The 22,361-nt window shown below is 39.4% G+C and overlaps 1 protein-coding gene across 11 annotated transcripts in view; it reads right to left on the bottom strand.

Moving 5' to 3' along the window:
• The window catches only part of PHC3 (polyhomeotic homolog 3), a 37,007-nt gene extending 15,302 nt beyond the window's left edge, over positions 1 to 21,705 (bottom strand). For 2 of the 11 annotated variants that reach the window (XR_010833537.1, XR_010833535.1), the window contains exons 1-11: positions 21,072 to 21,704; positions 17,686 to 17,833; positions 16,809 to 16,967; positions 15,273 to 15,350; positions 13,558 to 13,716; positions 11,230 to 11,328; positions 7,619 to 7,859; positions 5,324 to 6,201; positions 3,897 to 4,047; positions 2,186 to 2,439; positions 1,485 to 1,641 (exon numbers count right to left, since the gene is read on the bottom strand). Coding sequence is in view for 8 of the 11 variants with exons in the window: in XM_067002399.1 (XP_066858500.1) it covers positions 1,485 to 1,641; positions 2,186 to 2,439; positions 3,897 to 4,047; positions 5,324 to 6,201; positions 7,619 to 7,859; positions 11,230 to 11,328; positions 13,558 to 13,716; positions 15,273 to 15,350; positions 16,809 to 16,967; positions 17,686 to 17,811 (2,302 nt within the window). In the remaining 3 variants the exon portion in view is untranslated. Of the gene's footprint in view, positions 1 to 1,484; positions 1,642 to 2,185; positions 2,440 to 3,896; positions 4,048 to 5,323; positions 6,202 to 7,618; positions 7,860 to 11,229; positions 11,329 to 13,557; positions 13,717 to 15,272; positions 15,351 to 15,451; positions 16,774 to 16,808; positions 16,968 to 17,685; positions 17,834 to 21,071 lie in introns of those variants that run through there. The other 9 variants (XR_010833536.1, XM_067002399.1, XM_067002400.1 and 6 more) reach the window with 9 other exon arrangements.
• Between the last annotated feature and the right edge of the window lie 656 nt (positions 21,706 to 22,361).

The following is a 22,361-nucleotide window of genomic DNA, read 5'->3' as shown; positions in this document are numbered from 1 at the left end:
CACCCAAACTTATCCCCATGCACCATCTGTGAAATACATCATTAGGAGCAAAACTGGCACAAACCGAAGTGTAACATTCTGTGTTCATTCACATAAGCAAAAGAACTGCATGCCACATGGCTGCAATCACGGACAAAACATTTATTTAAAAAATCAGTGAGCTAAACAAACATCCATTCCTTCCATATTTCTTATTTACCTGAATCGGTTTCATAAACTTTGCTTCTTGCTATTCATCTTCTGCATTCATATTTTTAATTTTACACAACTAATTGCAAATATTGCAGACTAGCTTTTTGTTCAAAACTCTTTGTTAAGCTCTAATGCCAGCTAACACAAACACGTATCAAGGTTTAATTAAGAGGTTTTAGCTATGAATTTTAAAATTGTTATAGTGATATTACCTCACTAACTAGTGTGCTAACAAGGTGATAAATAAAAAAGCACTAATGCGACGAAGTTAAACAGGCTGAAATAGTTATTTGAATAACATATCTGATGTATCAGGATTCAAAGGCATAACTGAAGTCAACAAAAACTAAGGTAGTGTCAGACTGACCACGTTGCAAGTCGCCAACTTCAGTTGGTATCACGCATGAAGTAGAAACTGGAAGTTGGAAGCCTACCAAACCAGACCAACCTTGCAAATGAAGTTAAATACAGACTAGAGATCCATAATTCAAATAAATCATTCTTTCTATTAAAAAAATGCACAAACCAGGCCACATGGAATAAAGTGACTACAGATGAAAGCAAAAATTGATGGTAAAGGCCTTCTCTTCTGCATTTTAGGTGTTTCTACCGTATAAATGCAATCTATATCTCAGTTTAGCATCAGAAAATCTCCTTTGATTGACTTCTGCCTATGCAGGCTGCCTCCCAATACTGGATATTTCCTAGCTTGTCTAATGAGTAGTTGCCAATTGCGAACATAAGCCTAATACCAGCTTCCAGGAATGATAACTGAAAACAAAAGCATGAATGTTTGAATAATTGCATGAAACAACAGACAAGCTGTTTGACATCTGAGAAACAGCACGGTGTTATTACTGAAAGGTTCTTAGGGAATTCTTCTGAAAACAAAACTGAACTAAGATCTACTGTAACAAACTAAAGAGAAAATGACTATTGCAACCTAACACACCTAACATACTTGATTTCCAGGTTCTAAAAAAACCACAAAACAAACACAACATGATGATGAGTGCTTCTGTTACTGCGTGGGGAAGTTTGATGTTTTTAGCTCATGAGTTGTGTTAGAGACCACTGTACTCTAAGCAGGACAGTACACAGTTTCTTGACATTTGTGTGCACCCACAGCAATTTCTGTCACTACGCATAGCTAGTTACAAACATTTGAAAACAGTATCTGTTAGAGATGGTGTAAAGACTGGAGGAAGATTCCAGATGTACAGACAGGATGGGATTCTGTAATACATACAGACCAGAAGGAAAAAATTGATATTTAAACAAAAACTACAAACCTTCTGCAATCATATCCTCTATCTCTGTGTCCGATGAGTTGTCTGCATGTTTTGTATTCTGCAAGTCTGATTCAACACACATAACACTCATGATTTGACCCTCCACTAGCAATCTTTTTTCTGCAGGCTGTTCTACCAGCAAAGATGAACGACTTACCTATTGCAATAAAAGCAAAGTAACAATGGTTAACTGAAGAGTGAATGACTGAAAACAGTATTTGTGACTAATCACACAAAGCTCAGTAAGGGGGCTGCTGGTGCTTTAAACAACAAAGTTTTTAACATGAAAGTACTACTAATATACAAAGACTCATCGCAGAGGTTTAAATTATCGCTTAAACTGAGGTATCTAAGAGACAAGTGTAAAACAAAGTTAGTGCAAATGTTAGCCTAAAATAACTGTTGTTACCTCTGGATAGCCTGCCTACTCTACTGTGTCTCTGTTTCATTTAGTACCTTGTCATCCAGTGACACTGGCAAGCCAAACAGCAGCACAAATTCAGAATAAATAAGTATACTGAAGTGCTGTAAGAAATAGGTTACCAAACACGGAAAAAAGGTCAACCCCAACATCTGGAAATGTATTCAAGGTTTAATGACCTTGAATTCTTATTATTAGCTATTAGCTAATAGCATCATCTTTAAGAATGGTTTGTTTTAAGAATTAGTAGCAAAAAATTCAAGGTAACTTTTACACTTACAGGGAATGGCTCCAACCCTTCCTGAATCACAAAGCCTTCAATAACGTGGGTCAGGATTTGTGGTTTAACGATAGCCTGTGGAGGTTTATTTTCTAGACTAGGAATGCTATTGGGCATTGACGTGCTGTTACTCCTTGTTGTTGCTGCTGGAAGCAAAAGAGGTGGTGGTGGAATAGAAGCATGCGAAGGATCAGATGGAGATTTAATTACTGAGGCACTGACTGATGATGTCACTGAAGGTATTCCCACATGGTCTGAAAAACATAAAGTATGTTATATTTTTGTGACTTATGTCCAAACATTCGTTCAGAGTTCTAGAAAGTAGAAATGATAAACAAACACACCCAGCTTTGTACATATGATCCTGTAACACAGGCTTTTCTTTACAGTTTATAGACTTTACCTTCAAAACCAAATGATTTTCCTTGACAGACTAGTCTACAACCAAACAGCTCTCAAGTAAGCATCATTTTCCTTTACTAAGTACTGATTAACTATAACCATAGATGGCCATGAGAAAACATTTGAAAAAAGTGACTTCCTATACAGATCTCAAATCCACAAGACAAAACCAGAAACCACTCTATTCAAACATGTGATTCTCAAAACAAAGTTGCTGAGCCATTTTTAAAGAGAAAACATTTTCAGGGTTGCTCTGAGCCTTGCTAATCGTTAAAGTCACAAATATACACAATATCAGCTGTAGGTATAGAAAGCTGGGTATAAGAACCTGAATTTGGAAAGGTTGTACCTCCTGGTGTTCTCAAAGATGTTACATACATTCATTATTACACAGACATACATGTGTGTATATACACACATGTGAATATACAGTGCCATAGACACAACTTTCTGCTGAAAACCCAATTTTCTGAAAAATACTTTGGAAATACAGGCAAGCTCATAACCTACACAGGAATCTGCATCTTGTACTTGATTTTGGACAGCGTTGGCTTTTAGCTCTAGTAAACATCCTATCTGATCCAAACATCAGTTACCATGTTTTATTTACAAAGTAAAAAAAGACTATTTTGTCCTCTTCTCTTTCTCATTTATTCCAGGAAAGGATCAGCACAGAACAAGCTGAACATTCATAACTGATCTGTGAAGCATCCTGTCTTTGTAGCTTCAGCAGAAATTTGTACATTCAGCACATCAGGGGAAGTTGCATTAATTTACAGCACAAACATTGATATAGGCAGGTGTATCTTTTACAATTCTCCGGAAAAATGTTCATTGGTAGCTTTTGCATTACAACTGCTCCTTACTGTGCATATCAAAAAATGATGCACAGAAGAGTCATACCATGTAAGCAACTATTCTGACAGCTCCTTCTAATTGTTGATCCTGATTCTGTGAAATCAAGCTCCACACCAAATCAACCAGCATATTTTGCTCACATCAAACAGCTGTCACTTAAAGAGTACCTCGAGATTGATACTCCTGTTAAGATTTTCGTATTATAAAAGTATACGCTAAAGAGCTGAAAAGCTATTTTTGTACTATATTATCCAAATACATATGTAAGTTACGCCTTTGGGACTGAATAATTCATTCTATCACAAAGGTTTCTAGCATACTTTATACAGTTTTACTTTAAAAATTATAATCTAAAAGTATAAAAAAGATGAAAATCAGACATTTTTGCTTTAAAACATCACTAGGTAGTTCCTAAGCAGAGAAGCTACTTTAATTTTACATCTGTTCTCACCTGACAAAGGCTCTTCTGAATTAAGTGCCTCTCCATTCCCCAAGGTTATGGCTGGTGGGGACAAAGTCGGCGGTGTCGGTGTCCTAACCATATTGACACAATCAGATTCCTCAGGCATCTCTTCTTCACATACATTCTCCACCTGGTAAATCTGCATTCAGCAAACTATTGGTTTAGTGATTTCCAGTCTATCATAATACTTTAAAAGAGTCATATAAAAACAGTTGCGCTTTTTTTTTTTTAAACAAATTACCAGTTGAAGAGTTAAGATATGTTAATCTAATAAAATAATAGTTTTCAACTGCATACAAAACAATTAATTCTGGAGACATCAAGATGACATTTGAGAACAAAGTTATTTTGTTAAAAACAGCAGAATTTTAAGAGGCATAGTCCTATCAAACAGACCAGAGAACTTGACTTTTTCAAGGCCAGATCTTTATAGTTTGCTGTATTTTAATTTACACATACCCTTGTAGCCATTTAAAGACTTGTGCAAAAATGCAAGCTTTATAATTTAAGTCTGCAAATTGTTTTCTATCTTATACAGCAGTGTAATCAAACTGAGTTCTTCGGGAGTAAATGCCAAGACTATCAAAAGCATTATTGAAAAGGTTAGAAGGTATTTTCCTAAAAATTCCGAAAGTAAATTTACATTAATAACTGACAGCTAGTTTAGCAGATCAGGATGTAAAACATTACCTTCTCAAAAGTATAACTGAGTTCTATTATTTTGCCCAATTTTTACATGAAGTATCAGAGAACTGGGATTATCATTACCTCAACATGATTTAAAAATACAGTGCACACCACCTTCCTTAATCTCTTGGTAGACCAGATTCTTTAGAGAAGTCAAGGATGAAGGACTGCAATATTTCATTGGCCTGACTGTCCCATGTCCCCGTAACAAAGGAAAAGCAAAGCTATATTTGAAGTACTTTCCAAGTACAGTGGAGTCCCCAGTTCATGAGTGGCATAATTTAACGGGAAGACATGTCCAGCATTTAGGTTTCCCTATCTTCTTCACTATACACAGTGAAATTTAGCTTGAATGAGTACTATGTGCCAAAGAACTGGGCTCTCTATTCATGAGGTGTATAGCAAAAATTTCTGATTTTAAATCCCTTTTGAACATTTCTGCAATCAGCACTGCTCTATTAAGAAAAAAAGAGTTCTGCAAAGACAGCAAGATGATTTGTTTTGACAGACTGGTACCCCAAAATATAACTTTCAAACATCTCGCTGTATTCACCCACCTCTGGCACCTGTCTCTCTAAGGCCAGCTTTCACAACTAGAATGGTTTTGGAAAACAGGTATTTTCATAGGTTGTTTGACTTTGCTCTGCGTGGTCACAGATGACATCAAAGAAAGGATTTTTCACTCTCAGTTTAATCCTAAAATTAGAAGAAGGTTTCTGAGCACTTACCACCGGAGTTTCAATTGGTACTGACGGCTGCACTTGAAGATTTACTGCAACAGTCTGAGGTGGTGGAAGCGTTTGAAATGGCAGCTGGACCAAAGCTTCTGCAGCAGGAAGTTCTTCCTCAGAAACCAAAGTGTTTTGAACCAAAACCTGGCCCTGGGATAGAATTTCAGGCTGCACTTGTAACGACTGCACAGACTGCAAGGGCAGTTGTTGAATCTGGGTCGAAGATGTTGACAGCTGTGGAGGAGCTGCAAGAGGGATAGGTGTGGACTGCAAGGCTGAATATTGCTGGTGTGGTGTGGAGGACACTATCTGTTGGCCCGAGGAAACCAAGCTGGGCTGATCTACTGATCCTATATGTACAGCAGGGGAGGGTGGAAGTGGGAGATGCGGCGGAAGATTAAGTGGCTGTGCAATTGGTCGAACTGGGTTGGTAGCAGTTTGCTGAGGAGTGCCCTGCTCAGGCTGAAGAGCTGTTGGCACGAGGGAGTTTGCCTGTGACTGGATAAGTGCTTGAGGATGAATAATTATCGTGGGCGACTGGCTAGGGGAGTGAGAAGGTGGAGGGGAGACCACTACTGACTGCTGAGCTGACTGGGATGGAGTGGGAGATAACGTTAGAGGTGGAGGATGGATGTGAATAGGTGAGCAATGAGACTGGACGCTGCTGGGACCCGGAGGAAGACCGTGGCTTGGGAGTGGCAGACAGTGCTGTGACGGAGGGGGCTCCTGACCAGAAGGAGTCTGAAGTGCAATCGGCTGGACTTGCTGCTGCTGTTGCAGTATCAGCTGATGATGCGAAATCTTTGGAGGTGGTGAATGAAGTGGGATCTGCTGATGTTTTACCAGAGAATGAGGTTGCAATGGAGAATATGAAGCTGTGAAGGGAGGGAAAAAAAAGTGACAATTAGCAATTATTTCCTTAGGTCCAGAGGACATTATAGAAATAATGAAAGAACGGAAGTTTTTACTTTAAAGTAAGCCCATCACAACTTTTTCAACCCTTTGGATCCACATTTAGAAACACTTTAACAGCATATAGTGCACAAAAAGAATTTATAGGAATATACCAATTTCCAAAGCAAATGCAGCAATGAATAAATTAACATAGCCACGCATCGTACATATACAGAAAATACATATACATATATAACATTATCTGCACATCTTTTTGGTGGTAGTTCTAAGATCACTGCTGATCCAGCCTTCTCTTTTATTTAAGAATTTCATGCAGCTTCAAATGGATTTAACCTTTGCTTTGAAAGAGACTGGAATGGAAGAAATAAGCATGTCACAACAGGATTTGTTCCTAACTGCTAAGTTAAATTTTAGATAACATAAGAGACTCCAAACAAAACAGCAGGAGTTCAGTATGAAGCAAAAGCATTTGAAGTATTTGCCTGAATGTGAAAGCACAAACTGAAAGGTATGAATCTAAAAATAGTGCAACTTCCAGAGATATCACATCACCTTTAAGTGAACCAGTGACTCACTAGTAATTCCTTAGAGCGTTTGAGTGTATGCAGACACATATTTTGCTCCATGTGCAAGCCTCTTCTTGCTTTCCCTTTTCTACTTGAGAAATGATTTGCCTTTTTTATTACTTATTCTGCTAGTAAAGACGGACTTTATTCCTTCCAGAAACAAGTTCCAAGAGCATTAGGGCTCAATAACTCAAGCACATCTTATTCTTTCTTTAAAAGCTGCCATTAAGCCAAGCTAAATCCCCAGAATTGAGACCAATTGTCTAGATAACCATTACTCTTTCAAAATTAAGACGCTAAAAAGCAAATGCATTGCACGCAATGTAAATGCATATCTAACCAACTGCATGCTTCTCTTGATCTATCACTTAATACAAAATACTAAGATTCTGGAACACTTACCTATGGATTTTTAAAATTACTTAATATAAAAAAAAATCATTCTGATCACAACGAAATATAACCAACAAAATGGACTTTGGAGACAGCAACAGGCTGCTTGGAAATGACATGTCATGACAGTGAGCATACACAGTGACCAGTAACAAGAATTATGTTTGTACTGGGATTCACCTGTATATTGCAATTGCTACATTGTGTTTGCATTGTTATTTCAGAACAATGCTGTATCACTCTGCTAAATCAAAATCCTGTGTAATGTCAAATATCAGCAAATAAGTAAATTTAGTATTAAACATTAAAGTCTTCACGTGGAAGATCTAAAAGATCCTGGTCAGTGAGCAATGGACCCTGAGAGAACTATAATATACAAATTACTTTAAAATATGTTATAGCTTCATTTTCATCCTACCTGGTGTTATTAACTGATGTATGCTTGATGTCCGTGTGACTGGCGTACTCCGACACTCTGGAGTTGGGCTATCACCTTTTCTATTGCTCTCCGAGGGATCTGGTTGGCTGCCCTTGGTACTGGTTACAGGTTTATTAGCGCACAGAGACAACGACTGAGGCTGGCTGCTGCTCTTTGGTGGGCCGTTCTGCGAACTTGACAACACACCCAACTTCTGGCTGCGCAATGTCAAGTTTTGAACCTGGGAAATCAGTAAAATGTAAACAAATACATAAAAACATTTATGACAGACATCCAGACAAAAACAGACAACATTAACTCTACTTATTTTATGTTATACTTCTCATCCCACCTTATCAAAATATCTGAGAAGTTAAAAGTCTCCATATCCAAGTACCTTAAAGCCACCAAATATACAGAAAAACAGTGATCTTGAGGTACTTCAGTGATAAATACAGCAGTCTTTTTTCCTTATTGAAGTTTAAAAAATAAAGGATAATTGTTCATTACACTAATTTGAATTAAAACTTGTATTTTTTCTCCCTTTTATAGTAAATTCAAAGTGAATGACAGAACACATCTTAAGCAAATGCAACTTTATTTTTATGCAGACACTACCAAAATACAGTGGTAAGTATGTTTGCAGGGACTAAAATAAACCAGAGCTCGGGTAGTGGTAGTGACAAGAATGTGCTGTATATTACTTGTGTCTTAATACACCTGAGTGTACCTTATTTCTATAGCAATATTAATATACCTTTTCACCACAGCTCTAATAATAAAACAAAATATAAGCCTTCTGAAATGCGTATTAGGCAGTGATTTTCACTGATGTGTGTTATAACGCAGCCAGTTTCTGTACATCTTGACCCCAGCTTACCAGTCCTACATGCTGAGCTAAAATTTTATTTCAAGGACAAAGACTACCCTTGCAGAGCACTAATGTATGCCATACTTTACATGAAAAAAAAAAGAGGACTACTTATTGCCATCCACTTTTTGATTATTTATTTATTTATTTATTATTTATTCATTCCAGTTAGTGCTTGTGTAATGAACTAGTTGACATTTTACGTCTCACTGTTCAGTGTGTTACCACAGGGTGTGCTCAAATCCTGTTCTGAAAACAACAGTATTTGTTTCCTAGTTGGCATGCATGATGCATTTATTGCAATCCTAGCTGTTGCAGAACGGGAGAAAAGTCTATGAATAAGCAGATGTCTGAGCAAATAAAACAACTGGAATGAGATTATTCTGGAGTTTGTGAGAGCCTACTGGCTTACACTAATCAAGATGCTCCAAATTTAACATTTTCACTCCTGAAGACCATTGAAGTCCAAAAGATGATTTCCATTCCAGCTTGTGTTTTTGAAGGGGATGCTTCTGAAACATATGAAGGATATCATATCTGACCTAATAAACCCAGTCATGGAGAACCCCCAGAGTGCCACAAGCACTCTGCTGTCAGACTCTGACTTTGTTTTTGCAGTTAAGATCAATCTATTCAGTGTGGGAAGCAAAAGGTCAACTTAGATTTTGGAAGCAACAGTAGGAAGGCTTTACCATGACCTTTTATCAGGACTCTGTAATATATAAAAGCCCAGGTCTCACAGTCCAGCCTACGGTATAATCAAGGTTCCCGTTAAACTCATTCTCCCAGCATGTCATTTGGTCTGCTGAACGTTCATAAAAAAGGGAAAGAGAAGGTTAAAAAAAAAAAAAAGAAAAAAAAAGAGCCCAACATGCTAAGAAAGGCTTGCCAACCAGGGAATAAATGCCAGCTCCTGTTCTCCCTCATATAAATTTGACCTAGCTAACTGCCCATTTTAACACCCTGTTGCAATAACGAGAACAATACAACCAATTTTCCTGACACAGCACTGCACTGAATTCCCAAAGCTGTTATGCTAGCTAGGCAGTATCACCTATAAAAAAATACTTGGTCCGCTACAATCCTTTAAAAAAAAAAAAAAAAAGTGCTGCAGCAGAAGATAAAAGACCTAATTGCTCATTTACTGAAAGTACTAGAATAAAGGTAAATTAGATCAGACTGGGAAGGCAGCTATCAGCAAGATACAGGGACAATGCCCCCAGTAAGGACAGAGCTACCAGCTTCTGGACATGTTTTCAGAGTCCTCCCTACCCACATAATGTACCAAATTGTGCAATGAAGAGAATGAAGAGGTGGGAATAGACGTTTGCATTTCTTCACTTTTTCGCTGTATCTCAAAGGTGAAGTCTTTCCCCCTTCACCCTGAATTTTACTCGGATATCTTTAAACCAGCAGCATGAAATTAATGGTACTCAGCAGGTGATATGGAACGAGTTTAGAACTACAGCAGGTAAAATGAGGAATTTGTTTTCTCATGCTGCTCACTGACAAAGCTTCTTGTGTAACAAAGGGGCACTCTTCCTCACGATTCAGCAGTGACATGGTAACACGTTACCTTGCAGCTTTTGTGTCTGTAATTTTTTTTCTCTGTCTGAAGGCCAAAAAGTTAGATGTGGAAGGCTGACTAAAAACTAAATTCAATAGCTTTGGGGGATGTTAACCTTTTGCTTATCACTGCGAGCCTTGTCCATGCCTACGACAAGGCAATTTTTTATTCCTGTGTTTAATGAATTGATTAATTAAGGAATACAACGAAAGCGTATCTAAAACTAGTGCAACTACTCTCAAGTTTTTTATTTTTTTATTTTCTAGGTTATTCATTTTAGCTGCAAAGTTCTGCCAAACACACTTATCTTTTAAAAATAAACTGGTTATGCTATAAATGGAGTAACAAATTACCAAGATTGGGCTTTATCCACCTTAAGAGTTCTAAATGACCTCAAGAATGAAATGTTAAAAGAGTGACTACAGAAGGAAACCTTTTTCCAAACTTGGCACAAGAGAACTGGAAGGTGCAACTAGCACAATGCAGATTTTTCAGAAGTGGTTCAGGAAGATCTGTAGAAGTAAAAATAGTAAATCTGGTACCTCCAATTGCTAGAGTACTAGAAATTATAACAGAGCACCAGACGTACCCTACAACAAGCAATATGACTTTTGTAAAGCAGTTAGTGGCTCACAGATCTATTGGAATCTTCTGAAGGGATCCGCAAACACAAGCACAAAGAACATTCAACTGGTATAATTTACTTGGATTTCCAAAAAGTTTCAAAACAAAGTCCATTAGCAGAGTCTTTTAAAGAAATCCCTAAAATAGAAGGGAAGGTCTTTCATGAGAGCATAAATGTGTTGGACAAATGTTTGCTTTTCACAGCAGGAGATGGTGACTAACATTCTGTAGAGATCTGTGCTGTTCCATATGTTTTTCCAGATCATATACAAATTTCATGTTTCAGTGAAATGACAACACCACTTCAGCTGATAACGTGAAGTTATTCAAGGTAATAAAGATGAGAGAGAATTATGAAGAGCTGAAGTGTCATATCCAGGACCCCAATTTTACATATAACATGATCGCCTCTAAATGTGTGACGATGGTAAACAGAAAACACTAAAGATGTACAGAAACAGTACCCATAACCAATTTTTATAAGTAAAACTTAAGCACAAAGTTTCCTTATTTCTCAGTTTTGGCACACTCTGCTGGACACAAGCTCACCTGAGTAGCTGCAGACTGACAGGAAGATGAGGAAGATGATGAGACAACAGGAATGTCAGACTGGACAGCAGCCACAGTGGTAGCAGGAGTAAAAATTAGCTGTTAAGCAAGAAAAAAATATCAGGTAACAGACTGAAACATTGAAAAATACGTAAAAAAAAATAAGGCAACATTTTACTTTTATAGAGTGATATATAAGTTACATGCAGTGATGTACAGCTTCTCTTTTTTTTACTTTTAGAGCAACTTATTCTAGTAACAATTTACTGCAGTAGTTTAAGTAAATAAAATGAAAAGATAATTTAAAATCATGTAAAATATTTGTTCTACATATTCAGAAACAGATATTACACACACACACACACACATTAGCTTTCACACAAGCATTTTAAAAATGGCTTTCCCTCCAATGTTACAAATGAGTGAAACAAAGGCAAAGAAGAGTTGGCCAATTTCTACAATATTGTAAAGAGAGAAAACTTGGAGTACCTTCCAGTCCAAGTGTTATCTGTCCAAGTGTTACTTAACAAACAGGGCTGTTATATCAACTTTAACTACGCTAATTAAGTTTCATTGCAAGAACAGACATCGCACAACCACCAATTACTAATTTCAGTATACTGGCATGCCTAATTGTCATTGATTTCCTCAGTGACAGTATAGCAAAGACAAGTCTTATGGAAGGCTTTGAAGAGAGATCATTAGTCACTTTCCCTTACTTCTAAAGACATGTCAACTGCAAGGAGCAGCTAGGAAGAAAACATGCAGTTACTTAGCCAGAAGTGAATCAAGCTGGTGATGAGTCTATTGGTATGGACTAACTACAGATGAGAATTGACCTTTTTACAGAAAGTCCTTGACAAGGAAGGAAAAGCATTAATTTTGACATGTTAGATAGAAACACTGAAAGATTGAAAGAGGTTTGACATGCTACCAAGAAGAGAAAAATGATCTTGCACTATCATCCTAAACAGAAACTAACAGAGTAAGTTTCTCTCAAAACTGGGATGTAAGGCAGTTATTGAAATAAGCAAGAAATTTGATGTAAAGAGTCTGGACAAAAACTTAGTGTGAATAGATATGAAAACCGTATCCAAAAATCCATGTCATTGAGACAGATTGCTACTATAAAAAACAGCAACCTCATCCCATATTGCTTCCACCACTAATTTGATAACACATATTGAAAGGCAGTGACATGATGAATTCCTAACTTTCTGTTAATTAGTACTAGGTGATTTCAGCATTTAGGTTTGCTTACAAACCAAAGACTCAGGAAATCCTTTTACTGACAAATTGATGGTGTTTGATCTTTAAACCCTTATCTTGAATTCATACTGCTTTTTCAATAACCATGTAGGATAAGAGCCACCAAAGAAAAAGCTCAACATCGCATAACACCATTGCTGGGCAAGCCTAAGAAAAAAATCTCAGAAAAAGAACAAAGAAAAAACTTTCATAAACACGCTTCACAGGTGCAGTTCCTGCAAGAACTCGTGCCTGCATCTAATTTTATACATCACTGCAGTCACAGACCTCTGACTCTTGGTGTAGCATAACAGTGATTCTTCCTGTTTCATGTACTTGTACATAACATTTCAGAAAGCTCTAGTCATGAACTCCCACGGGCCATGGAAATATCTTTGGCCTCCACCAAGCACTGATCGCAACCTGAGCATTCACGCATAACTTCAGTAATTCCTATGAAATCCCACACAGCCTGTAAGGATAAATTCATACAAGACTCACTACACAGAGTATTAAACTAAATAAAATAAAATCACTATACAGATTTTTCAAAGTTGCCCATTAAGAAATGGAAATGCCATATTAATAGGAATTGGGAAGAACCTGATGAGTTTCATGTGAATCTAAGGAGAATGAAAGCTACATATTTAATGCGTATTCTAGAGACAGTAACCTAAAGAACAATCTTAACTAAATGCAATCAAATTTTCCTGAAGAGTCTGAGCTCTGAATGTTACCAATGCATTGGAAAAAACCTACCCTGAACATAAACTCTAATATGTCCTTTTACATAGCCAGATAAGACATGCTCTTTTTTTCCCATGCTTGATCAATTTAACAAACGACCAGGCTAAAAACATCTGAACAAATTTTGACAGAACTAAGCTACAGCAATCCTTTTACTCCTCTGACATCTAAGCGTTTCAGAGATATGTATGCAAAGATTAGTAACTAAATTCTCAAATCTACCTGAAACTAAAGAAAAATTCTTATAAATTCTAGAAATAACATAAATAAGAACTGGAACAGTAAAATTTGAGGGAACAAAAAACAACAGCAACAACAAAAATCCAAACTTACCATTTGAGCTCGTAGGTACATTTGAGCCTGGCTTGCACTCAGGGTTGGCGAGGTGCTCCCCAGCAACATAGTCTGTTGGGTAATACTGCTGCTGGTGGTGTTGGAGGTCTGTGAACGGCTTATTATCTGTGCAGGTGTAGGAGAGGTGGAGAGGTTAATCTAAGGAAACAAAAATATTGCTTCTGTCATGGAAATTCAATCATCCTAGGGTCTAAAGCCAGAAAGCCTTTCACAAAAATGGCAGGATCAGTAGAAACCTCTGAACTGTAAAGATATCAAAAATGTATTGAGCCAAACATCACGAAACTAGATTCTGGCAAGACTGTGTATTTTAATTCTCAAACTACAAGCAATATTTAGCAGTACACAGCAATAAGCATTAACGAATATAAACAACGATGTTACGAAGTCTGAAAAAATACATCTCATAGAAATACATATTTACATAACACGTAGCATGAGCTTGTCATATTTTAAGAAAAATGTTTGAATTTTAATACTTAAGTATCTTTACATGCTTGTATTATCTGACATGACTGACAACTTCTGAGATGCTCGTTATGAAACTTGACCAAGGTGCCTGTTTGTGCTGCCATACTTTGACTCTGATTCCTCATATGCACACTTAAAAATGGTCTGAGACTAAAGTTTTCTACAATTTCATATTAAATGCTCCTGGAAAAATTCTTTTTTAGCATCTGCTCAAGCAAAAGCTGGTTGTTTTTTGTTTTTACTAACACATTCAACAGAGTTAAGTGCCCAGCTCTTTTACATCACTTTGAGATTTTCTTGAAAATCCAAGCCCAATTATTCTGTTAGTTTAACATCAGGCATATTTGAAAACCTTCCCTCCTAAATTTAATAATAAATGAATGATTTTACTTCTAACGACTGTAAGCCAAAGCAGTGCTATGAAAGCTTAAAAAAAACCAAACAGTTAAATCATTGAAGCTATGCACTGAAGCCATGAACAGCTTGAGGGCATGATTAATAAGCAGGATGTCTGTAGGACTAACAAAGTCCTACTGAAGACAACTGTAGAAGTGTACATAGAAGGCTGTGCAAATTACGTATCTGAAGATGTCGTTTAAGGAAACGCAGCATGAACTGAACACAGAGCCGCTAACAACTGAAACCTGAGCACATGCTTAGGATATGGATAAAGTAATTTAAAGTGCATAAAAGACGCATGATAAAAGATGATAAAAGAATGAAAGCTATGAACAATTTAACCAGTTTCACATACATAAGTGAGCAATGACTTGGATTCTTTAGATTCGGTGCTCCTTAATCACTGGTACACAGAGTTATGGTTTTGAACTACAACAGTGCCCTGAATAAAGAAACTAATGTGAAAAATCCAGTAAGAAATCATGTAAGAGATGAAAGCTCAGAGAGTGATTCCTGCAGTGGTCTGAACAGTCACTAGTGCCCACAAAGTGAGCGACTGCCCCTCAGAGCACCAAGAGTGGGCTGGGACCAGGGAAGCCTCCAACGCCAGCCTGCAACTCTAGTAGCTAGCACCATGCATCGGGATGAGAGGACGACACTGGAAGCGTAGCCAACGCTTGCTACAGTCATCATACTTCCATTTAGTGCTTCTCTAATATTCCTTTTAACCACACAAATTTAAAATCTTTTCTGTTTTGCCAGATAGTTATTATTATAACCAACAGGGGTTGAGAATGGATGCAGGGCTTTGTTTGATTACGTACCGAGGTCTGCGACATGCTTGACTGCTGAGTGACACTCCCAGTGGGGGAAGTACATTGCCTCCCACCTGACAGGCTTGCCTAGATAGCAAGAATATGCGTCAAATACCGAAATCAGAAAGTGTTTAAGCGATGTTCACATTATTGCATAAACCATCAAAAACACCCCTCTCTAACATTACCCTCTCTCCGAGTTAGCAGCAAAACTGCTTGACTCAGGGGAATTAGATTTCAAAGTGCACTCCAAGCTCTGAACTGGAATCTGCAAGGTGTCAAATGCCTTGAATTCCTTGCAGCTTTCAGGCACTCAGACTCTCGAAGATCAAGACCTGAACAATAACTATCACAGGTGAAGCCCATCAAACTGTTAATGATGGAACTACCTAATGAACTCATCACCTATGGTGCTCAGAACTTAGAACGTGACATCATTCAAACTGTCATTATTAAAACTCACATTGTAATTTTTATTACATTTAGAAGCATCTAAAATTAAAACAAACTTTATAAACGCTGCGAGGAACATCCTCACTTCCCCTAGAATGACAGTTTATGTATGCACATAGAATGTCTATACCACTACGCTACTCCAGACCTTCAGATGAATACAGGGACAGTGATTTAGATGTATATATTAACAGACTGCAGGACAGAACTTCTTAGACTTGCCCAGCCTGATTCTCTTCGCTCTATCTCAGTAACAGTACAGGCACAAATCCGTCACAAAAAAATAAGTCAATATGTTACCATGATCTAATGGAAAAGGTACAGAAGTAGAAGCCAGGAGCATAGAAGAGTCCATCCTAGTTCTGACAACAAACAGCTGTATCTAGCCCTGAAGTTTTTAACTCTGTTTTAGCATTTCCACATATAAAAATATTAACTGCCACCTATCCCTGCAAGACAGTACTCTCAATCCACAGTCAACTGAGGTCAAAGGAAGTCTTTCCACTGCTTAAGTTTTCACAACGGGTCTACTCCGGTGTTCCTTTCACGTTAAAAGCTTTGCTTCAGAAACGAAACACAGCATTGTCATTTACTTCCTACATTGCTGCAGCTGGAGTTAAAATTGAACGTTGCCATTATTTATAATGCAGCCAGACGTGTGGCAAAACACACTAAAATGCCAGATGTTGACTACCTGAATTTGATTTCACTAAGATGCGTGGCTATTCGTTTGTTTCCCCATCAACTTTCAGAAAAATTCATGGGATGAAGATTGAAGTAGTCTATTTTTAATATATACATTTTTTCCTGTTTGATGATTTACATGATGCATTATAATGTATGCAGTTAAGCGTGGAATGGACGCCTATTGGAGCATCTGTAACGCCGACTGGAGCATCTATAACAAAATCCTCCAAACATTTTGGAGGAAGATACAATTTAAAAGAACAAAGTCATTAAAATATAACAGCGAATCATTGTGAGACATTGAAAGCTCAGGCACTTAAGCTGTTATGTTTGACAATGCTCTAGAACTCTAGTCTTACTCCAGAAAGTAGTAAACCACTATTTTTCAGCAATCTTCGCTCTCACCTGTGGTACAGTTGCCAGACTCTGAAATTGGGTACTGCTTAAGTGCTGCTGCTGCAAAGCAGCAGTCTGCAGCATTAGATGCTGCTGTTGGGCTGCATACATCTGCTGGAGGTACTGAGCAGCTGAGCTAGGAGGACGATGCAAGGCCTGCTGAATAACCTGTGATGAATCAGTAGGTAGTTAATCACAATTACAAAGCACACACCATACTGACACGATGCTGAAGTTTACCTTTACAAGGAAATAAAACCAAACACATCCGTTTCACACCAACTGTATAATACTGAACTTGCTCCACCACCACTTTTCTCAACAGAGTTACCAAATATAGGTACAGCATTTTTCATAACGCTACATCCAAGTCTCTTAGGCTCTCATCATCGTATCCTATGTGATATTCTATTTTTTTGGAAAGATCAGGACAGCACACGAGACTCAATTATCAAACCCAACAGAGCGGGCTGTACAAACTTCCTGGTAATCTTATTTAAAGAACAGCAAAATGGGGATGGATCCAAGAAGCAGTCACACACATAAAGACACCTCTGGATCCCTCTAGTCAGTGGTGGTCAAGTGAACAGCTTTTTGTGTTACTTTGTAAAATTTTATGCTAATAATCCATACCCTTGGGGAACGGTGAAAAATCAAGTTTTCCAATAGCATTTCTCTCCCATTATTTGGAAGGCAGGCCTGCACACTGCACTATTCTTAAGTGGTCTGACATCTATACTATGAACAGTATCTTATGAAAATCAGTAAGTCAGATATTGAGAAAGAAGACAGCGATTAAGAATGGAAAGTTAATTTTGTGTATTGTACGACGCACGTATTTGGGAGCATTGTACAGGACGGGAAATAGCATCTGATGGCCCGGTACCTGGACGGCATGCCTGTCAGAGCCACTGTAGACAGATATCTGCGGGAGCGGGGTCCGGGAAGTGGAGGTGGTAGTGATAGTAGTCGTAGATGCAGAACACGTCGTTGTGTTTGGTTCATTCTCCATAGCTGTGCAGTGTTCGTCCAGCCTGGCGGGATTGAAGTTGAAACGAAAGCGGTTCACAAAGCGAAGAGCAGCACATATGGATTTTAAAGGAGAAAACCTAAGCTTCTCTGAGATACAATAATGGACAGCTTGCAAATGGATAGGTTCGTAACATTTGCTATTACTCGATGTGATTTGTAGACAGATGTGGTTATGAACTTCTAAGATGCATCAAGGGTAGCAATAGGTGGCAATTTAGGAATGTATGCAGAACTTCCCGCAGGCTGCACAGGAATACTGCCGCATCCCTCTTCCCCATGACACAGCGCAGGAGCCACTGGCTGACCGCTCTGCACATTCAGCAAAACATTTTCTAGCCAAACATCACTGGCGACATGTTCTATTTGGAAAAAGAATGAAAAGCTGTAGAGAAAATGCTTTTACTTTCTACAGCAATGCCTCCCCAAATACAGCCACAGTTATGGAAAAAAATACCTAAAAGAATCTCCAGTGATTTTTTCCTAGCCTCACAAGACTTCCTTCTGCTGCAGAGTATAATCTCTCTCCAAAAACATTGTCATTAAAACTGCAATGAAACCTGTTTCTCAACATATGAGCGTTGTTTATCTTTTCCTTTTCAGTTTTAGTATTATGATTAACAGAGAACATAGTTGCTGTTTATTGCTTTTCAAAGGATGCTTTAAAAAAGCGGGTGGGGAGAAATATTTCCTTCTTACAATAGGGAAGGATTCAGAAAAATGATCATTTAGAGAGCTGCAATGTACTAGAAAAAAAAAAGCAGCACTGCCAAGTCCCCAGCAAAATGCCCACTGGGTGCTGCATCAAACAGGAACATAATAAGGAGTTTCAGCTCACGCTGCTGAAAGCAGAATGCAGTGCTGCCAACCTGCTACCTTCCCCTCTGAAAACACGACTACTTTGCAAGTAGAGAACTTAAAAAAAAAAGTATCCTCTACCCAGAAAAAAAAAAATGTTCAGGCTGACTTGTGCTGCACACGATGCCATAGGTCCTGATTACTTGGAATACATAAACTTTAATAGGTACACGGTCCCTAGGGACTTTGTACCCATCATTGTGTTGATATCTCCTACCTTTTGCCATCAAAGACAAGTTGTGGCAATAAAGCTTGCTTTCAAAGCACAGATCCTACTTCATCAGAAATGAAGAAAAAGTATGGCTTTATTGTTAAAAATACAGATCTGTTGTGTATTATAATGCCATTTATCTACCTAAAGGAGAGCACAAGTTAACATTGATGCGTTAACCACTTCAGTTACAATGAAAACAGCATCACTTCTACAATCACTTTATGTTAATTTCACGCACTGCTAATGAAAAGTACCTTGAAAAAAGTTTCCTCCAGAGAGCATTAAATGCACATCAAAATATTTACACCTCAAAACTTGTCTAGCTTGTTTGAGCAGTTATGCAACTGTTTAAATTAGCCTAAGAAAAATAAGATTGGATGTTTAATTTTCTTAGTTCTTAGCCACATTTAAGACTTATCAGTGAGATATGCAACGTATCTCACTGCACTAGCTGAATCAGAAGTCGATAATTCAGTGCTAGTTGATAATTCTTTAGCTAAGTGCCTCGTTTTCAAAATTTTTTGATCAGCATGGCCTGGCACTGACGTGCATCTCCAGCCCTCCTCTAGCACATCTGACCCCGAATCAATTAGAGACGATGCACGAGGCTTACTTGCCACCCCTCAGGTCTTATCGCAACATAAAGAGCGACGAGTTGCAGCAGGCAGCACTGACACGCAGAAATACCGTGCCCTCTGTTGGCTGAGAGCACGGGAAGGTGCTTCAGCAGATGACACTTGTTAGAAAACCTTTCGTCACTTGGAGCGAAAAGCCGGTTGTTTAAAGGAAAAGAGGAAATACATAAAATGAGGGTTATTTTTTAGCAAGATGACCCCGAATCCATTAACAATTTGGCAGATGGATAGATGGATCTTTTATAACAGAAAGTATGAAAACCACTACAGAATTTAAATCTGTCTTTACAGCATCATAAAAGGAGATCAGGGCAACACTGCATATTTAACTAGACCACATTTAGTTATAAAATACAGGTCTCAGATACTATTAAAAATAGTCTTCTAAAATTTTCGTTAACTACTCAACATCAGAAAAGCAGAACTCCTACCTTACAGTGCAAATAAACTTGGTAAGCGAACAGGGGCTGTACTGTGACATTGCCTGGCAGCAATATCACCTCAAAAGCACCTCTCTGATGGGTGAGTTTTAGAAAACGCATGAACTCTGACTTTGAATAACTGCTATATGTTCAAAAGTGGACTCAATATATAAAACACAACAGAAAACTGTATTTAAAAGAAGCATTTATTCAAACAGAGACAGTATTAGACACCACATAGTTTCAAATTATACCGTGCATGATGCAAATATTTAGGTTTTTGTTCTTGCTGCTCTGAGACTTGAAGAACAGTTTTGGTCAAAATAAAAATCCAAAGTAAGGTCAGAAAAATCTGCCGTTTTACACCAGTAATGTTGGATTACCAGCACAGTACATACCGTGCATGCGCATGCACATGCACAGTCGCTAGTCATGTTTGAGAAACTTTGATTTTTTGTAGTGACACAGTAAAAGCAAACACTACTGACACTCTGCAACCGTAATTGGTATTTAGAAATTGGTATTTAAGTGTTTACACCATTTATTTACTCAGTCCGTTCATCACCTCCCATCAGAACTCCTACGCGCACAAGACACAGAAAAATAAAAAATTCCCACAAGCCTAACCCCTAGGTGGATTTCTGCATAAATCCCAAACACACACACACCCCAACACGCCGCCCCAACAGTTACACGGGGTTCGGACGTTATTTTTCAGCCAAAACACGGGTTTTTGAGAGCCACGCTCCGCGCGAACGCAGCCCCCGCCCCGCGGCGCTGAGGGACCCCGACGCTGCCGGGCGGGCAGGGCCCCTCGCCCGCCTCAGACCGGGCCCCGAGAGCCGACAGCCCCCGGAGCCAAGGCCGGGGCCTCCCCCAGCCCCGAGCGGCGGCCCCTCAGCGCTCCTCCGCCCCCAGCCCCGGGGAGAAAGGGGCGTGAGGGGGGCAGAGGAGGCTCCCGCACCCTAGCGGGGCCGGCCCACCGCAGCCGCCCGCGGCCGGGGCGCTGTCAGGGCGCCGGTCCCCGCCTCCGCGCCCCGCCCCGCCGCGGCCTGGCCGGGCCCTGCCGCTGCCGCTCCCCCTCCTCCTCCGCGCGTCCCGCCGGGAGACTCGCCTCGGCCCAGCCGCTCACTCCGCTTCCGCCATCTTGTCGCCTCCCTCCCGGGGAGGTGCTGCGCAGGCGCGCTGGGCGCCGCCGCCATGTGACGCCGCCCGCCGCCATCTTGTGGCTTCGTGCGGCGGGGCCACGGCGGCGTGAGGGGCCTGGCTTCCCTCAGGGTTCGGAGGGCTGTGGGTTCCTGCTCGAATTCTTCTTCAGCAAATGGAATGTTACAACTCTGGGGTATTAGCTGTAGGGGATGTGGTGTTTTGAGAGGGCTGTGTGGAGGTTAAGGTCAGGAAAGGGCCTGCCCTGAGTGGTTTTCTACGTTAGTTGGTCAAAGACCTCAGCAGCCCCAAATGGGAGGTGGCAGTGAACGCCTGAAGTCTCAGGAATATGAAACTGAAGAGTCTTTAAGATCTGTTAGCCTAGCTTCCAGTTCTTCCTACATGTTGGTTCTGAGCCTCTCCTTGCTATGGGGATGACTGCTTCTTCCCCTGAACTGACTGTAATCGATCAGAGTTGAATTACACCATTATTTCTCAAGCGTACGTGGTAGCAGCTGCTTTGTACTACTTGGAGTAGAAGAGCAAAGCCCAGCCTCCATGCAGGCAAGTAGCCGCTGTACCACATAAAGCTAACTCAAATCTTGCATGGGATATCCTGACAAGCTCAGTACCTCTCCATCTCTCTGTCACAAAATGTTTTCCTCTCTGTGATGGAATACTCTTAGAGATCTTGTAGGAAACTAAGAAAAATGTTGGAAGTTGTAGAGCAAGGTATTGTTAAGATACAGCAAGGTATTTCCTGCTGCATGAAATTGATGCAAGACTGTTTGGAAACTGGGTGGAGCAAGTTTCTTCTGAGGAAGAAAAATGCCTGCTGCAGGAAGGTCAGGTATCGTGACAAAAAAAGTTCTGTACTTTGTAACCTCTTGCAGGGAAAACAGCAAATGGGGACTTAAGTTACTTTATCATCAAAAAGCAAAAAGAAGAGCAAAGTGCACGACTGGAATGTGCAGGTCTCGTATAGCAGCTTGTTGCGGACCACAGAGTGGCAGAATTCCACGCTGCTTTAACAAACGTCCGGGTACGGTGCCGATTACACCAAGGAGGTAGTGGGGAAAAAGGAAGTGTTTGTGCTGTATCAGAACAAAAAAAAACAAAACAAAAAAAACAAACAAAAAAAGGTTAGGTTACCTATTCCTCAGGATTCCCAGAAACATCCATCTTTCAAGGAAGTGCTGGGCAAAACAAATATGCGTTATCAAAGACGCTACCAACGTGGTGTTAAATAGGGAAAGCC

Source organism: Anser cygnoides, chromosome 9 (assembly GCF_040182565.1).
Source record: "Anser cygnoides isolate HZ-2024a breed goose chromosome 9, Taihu_goose_T2T_genome, whole genome shotgun sequence".
NCBI classification, from domain to species: Eukaryota; Metazoa; Chordata; class Aves; order Anseriformes; family Anatidae; genus Anser; species Anser cygnoides.
The sequence above is the reverse complement of the archived record's forward strand: the minus strand, read 5'-3'. Positions and strand labels throughout refer to the sequence as shown.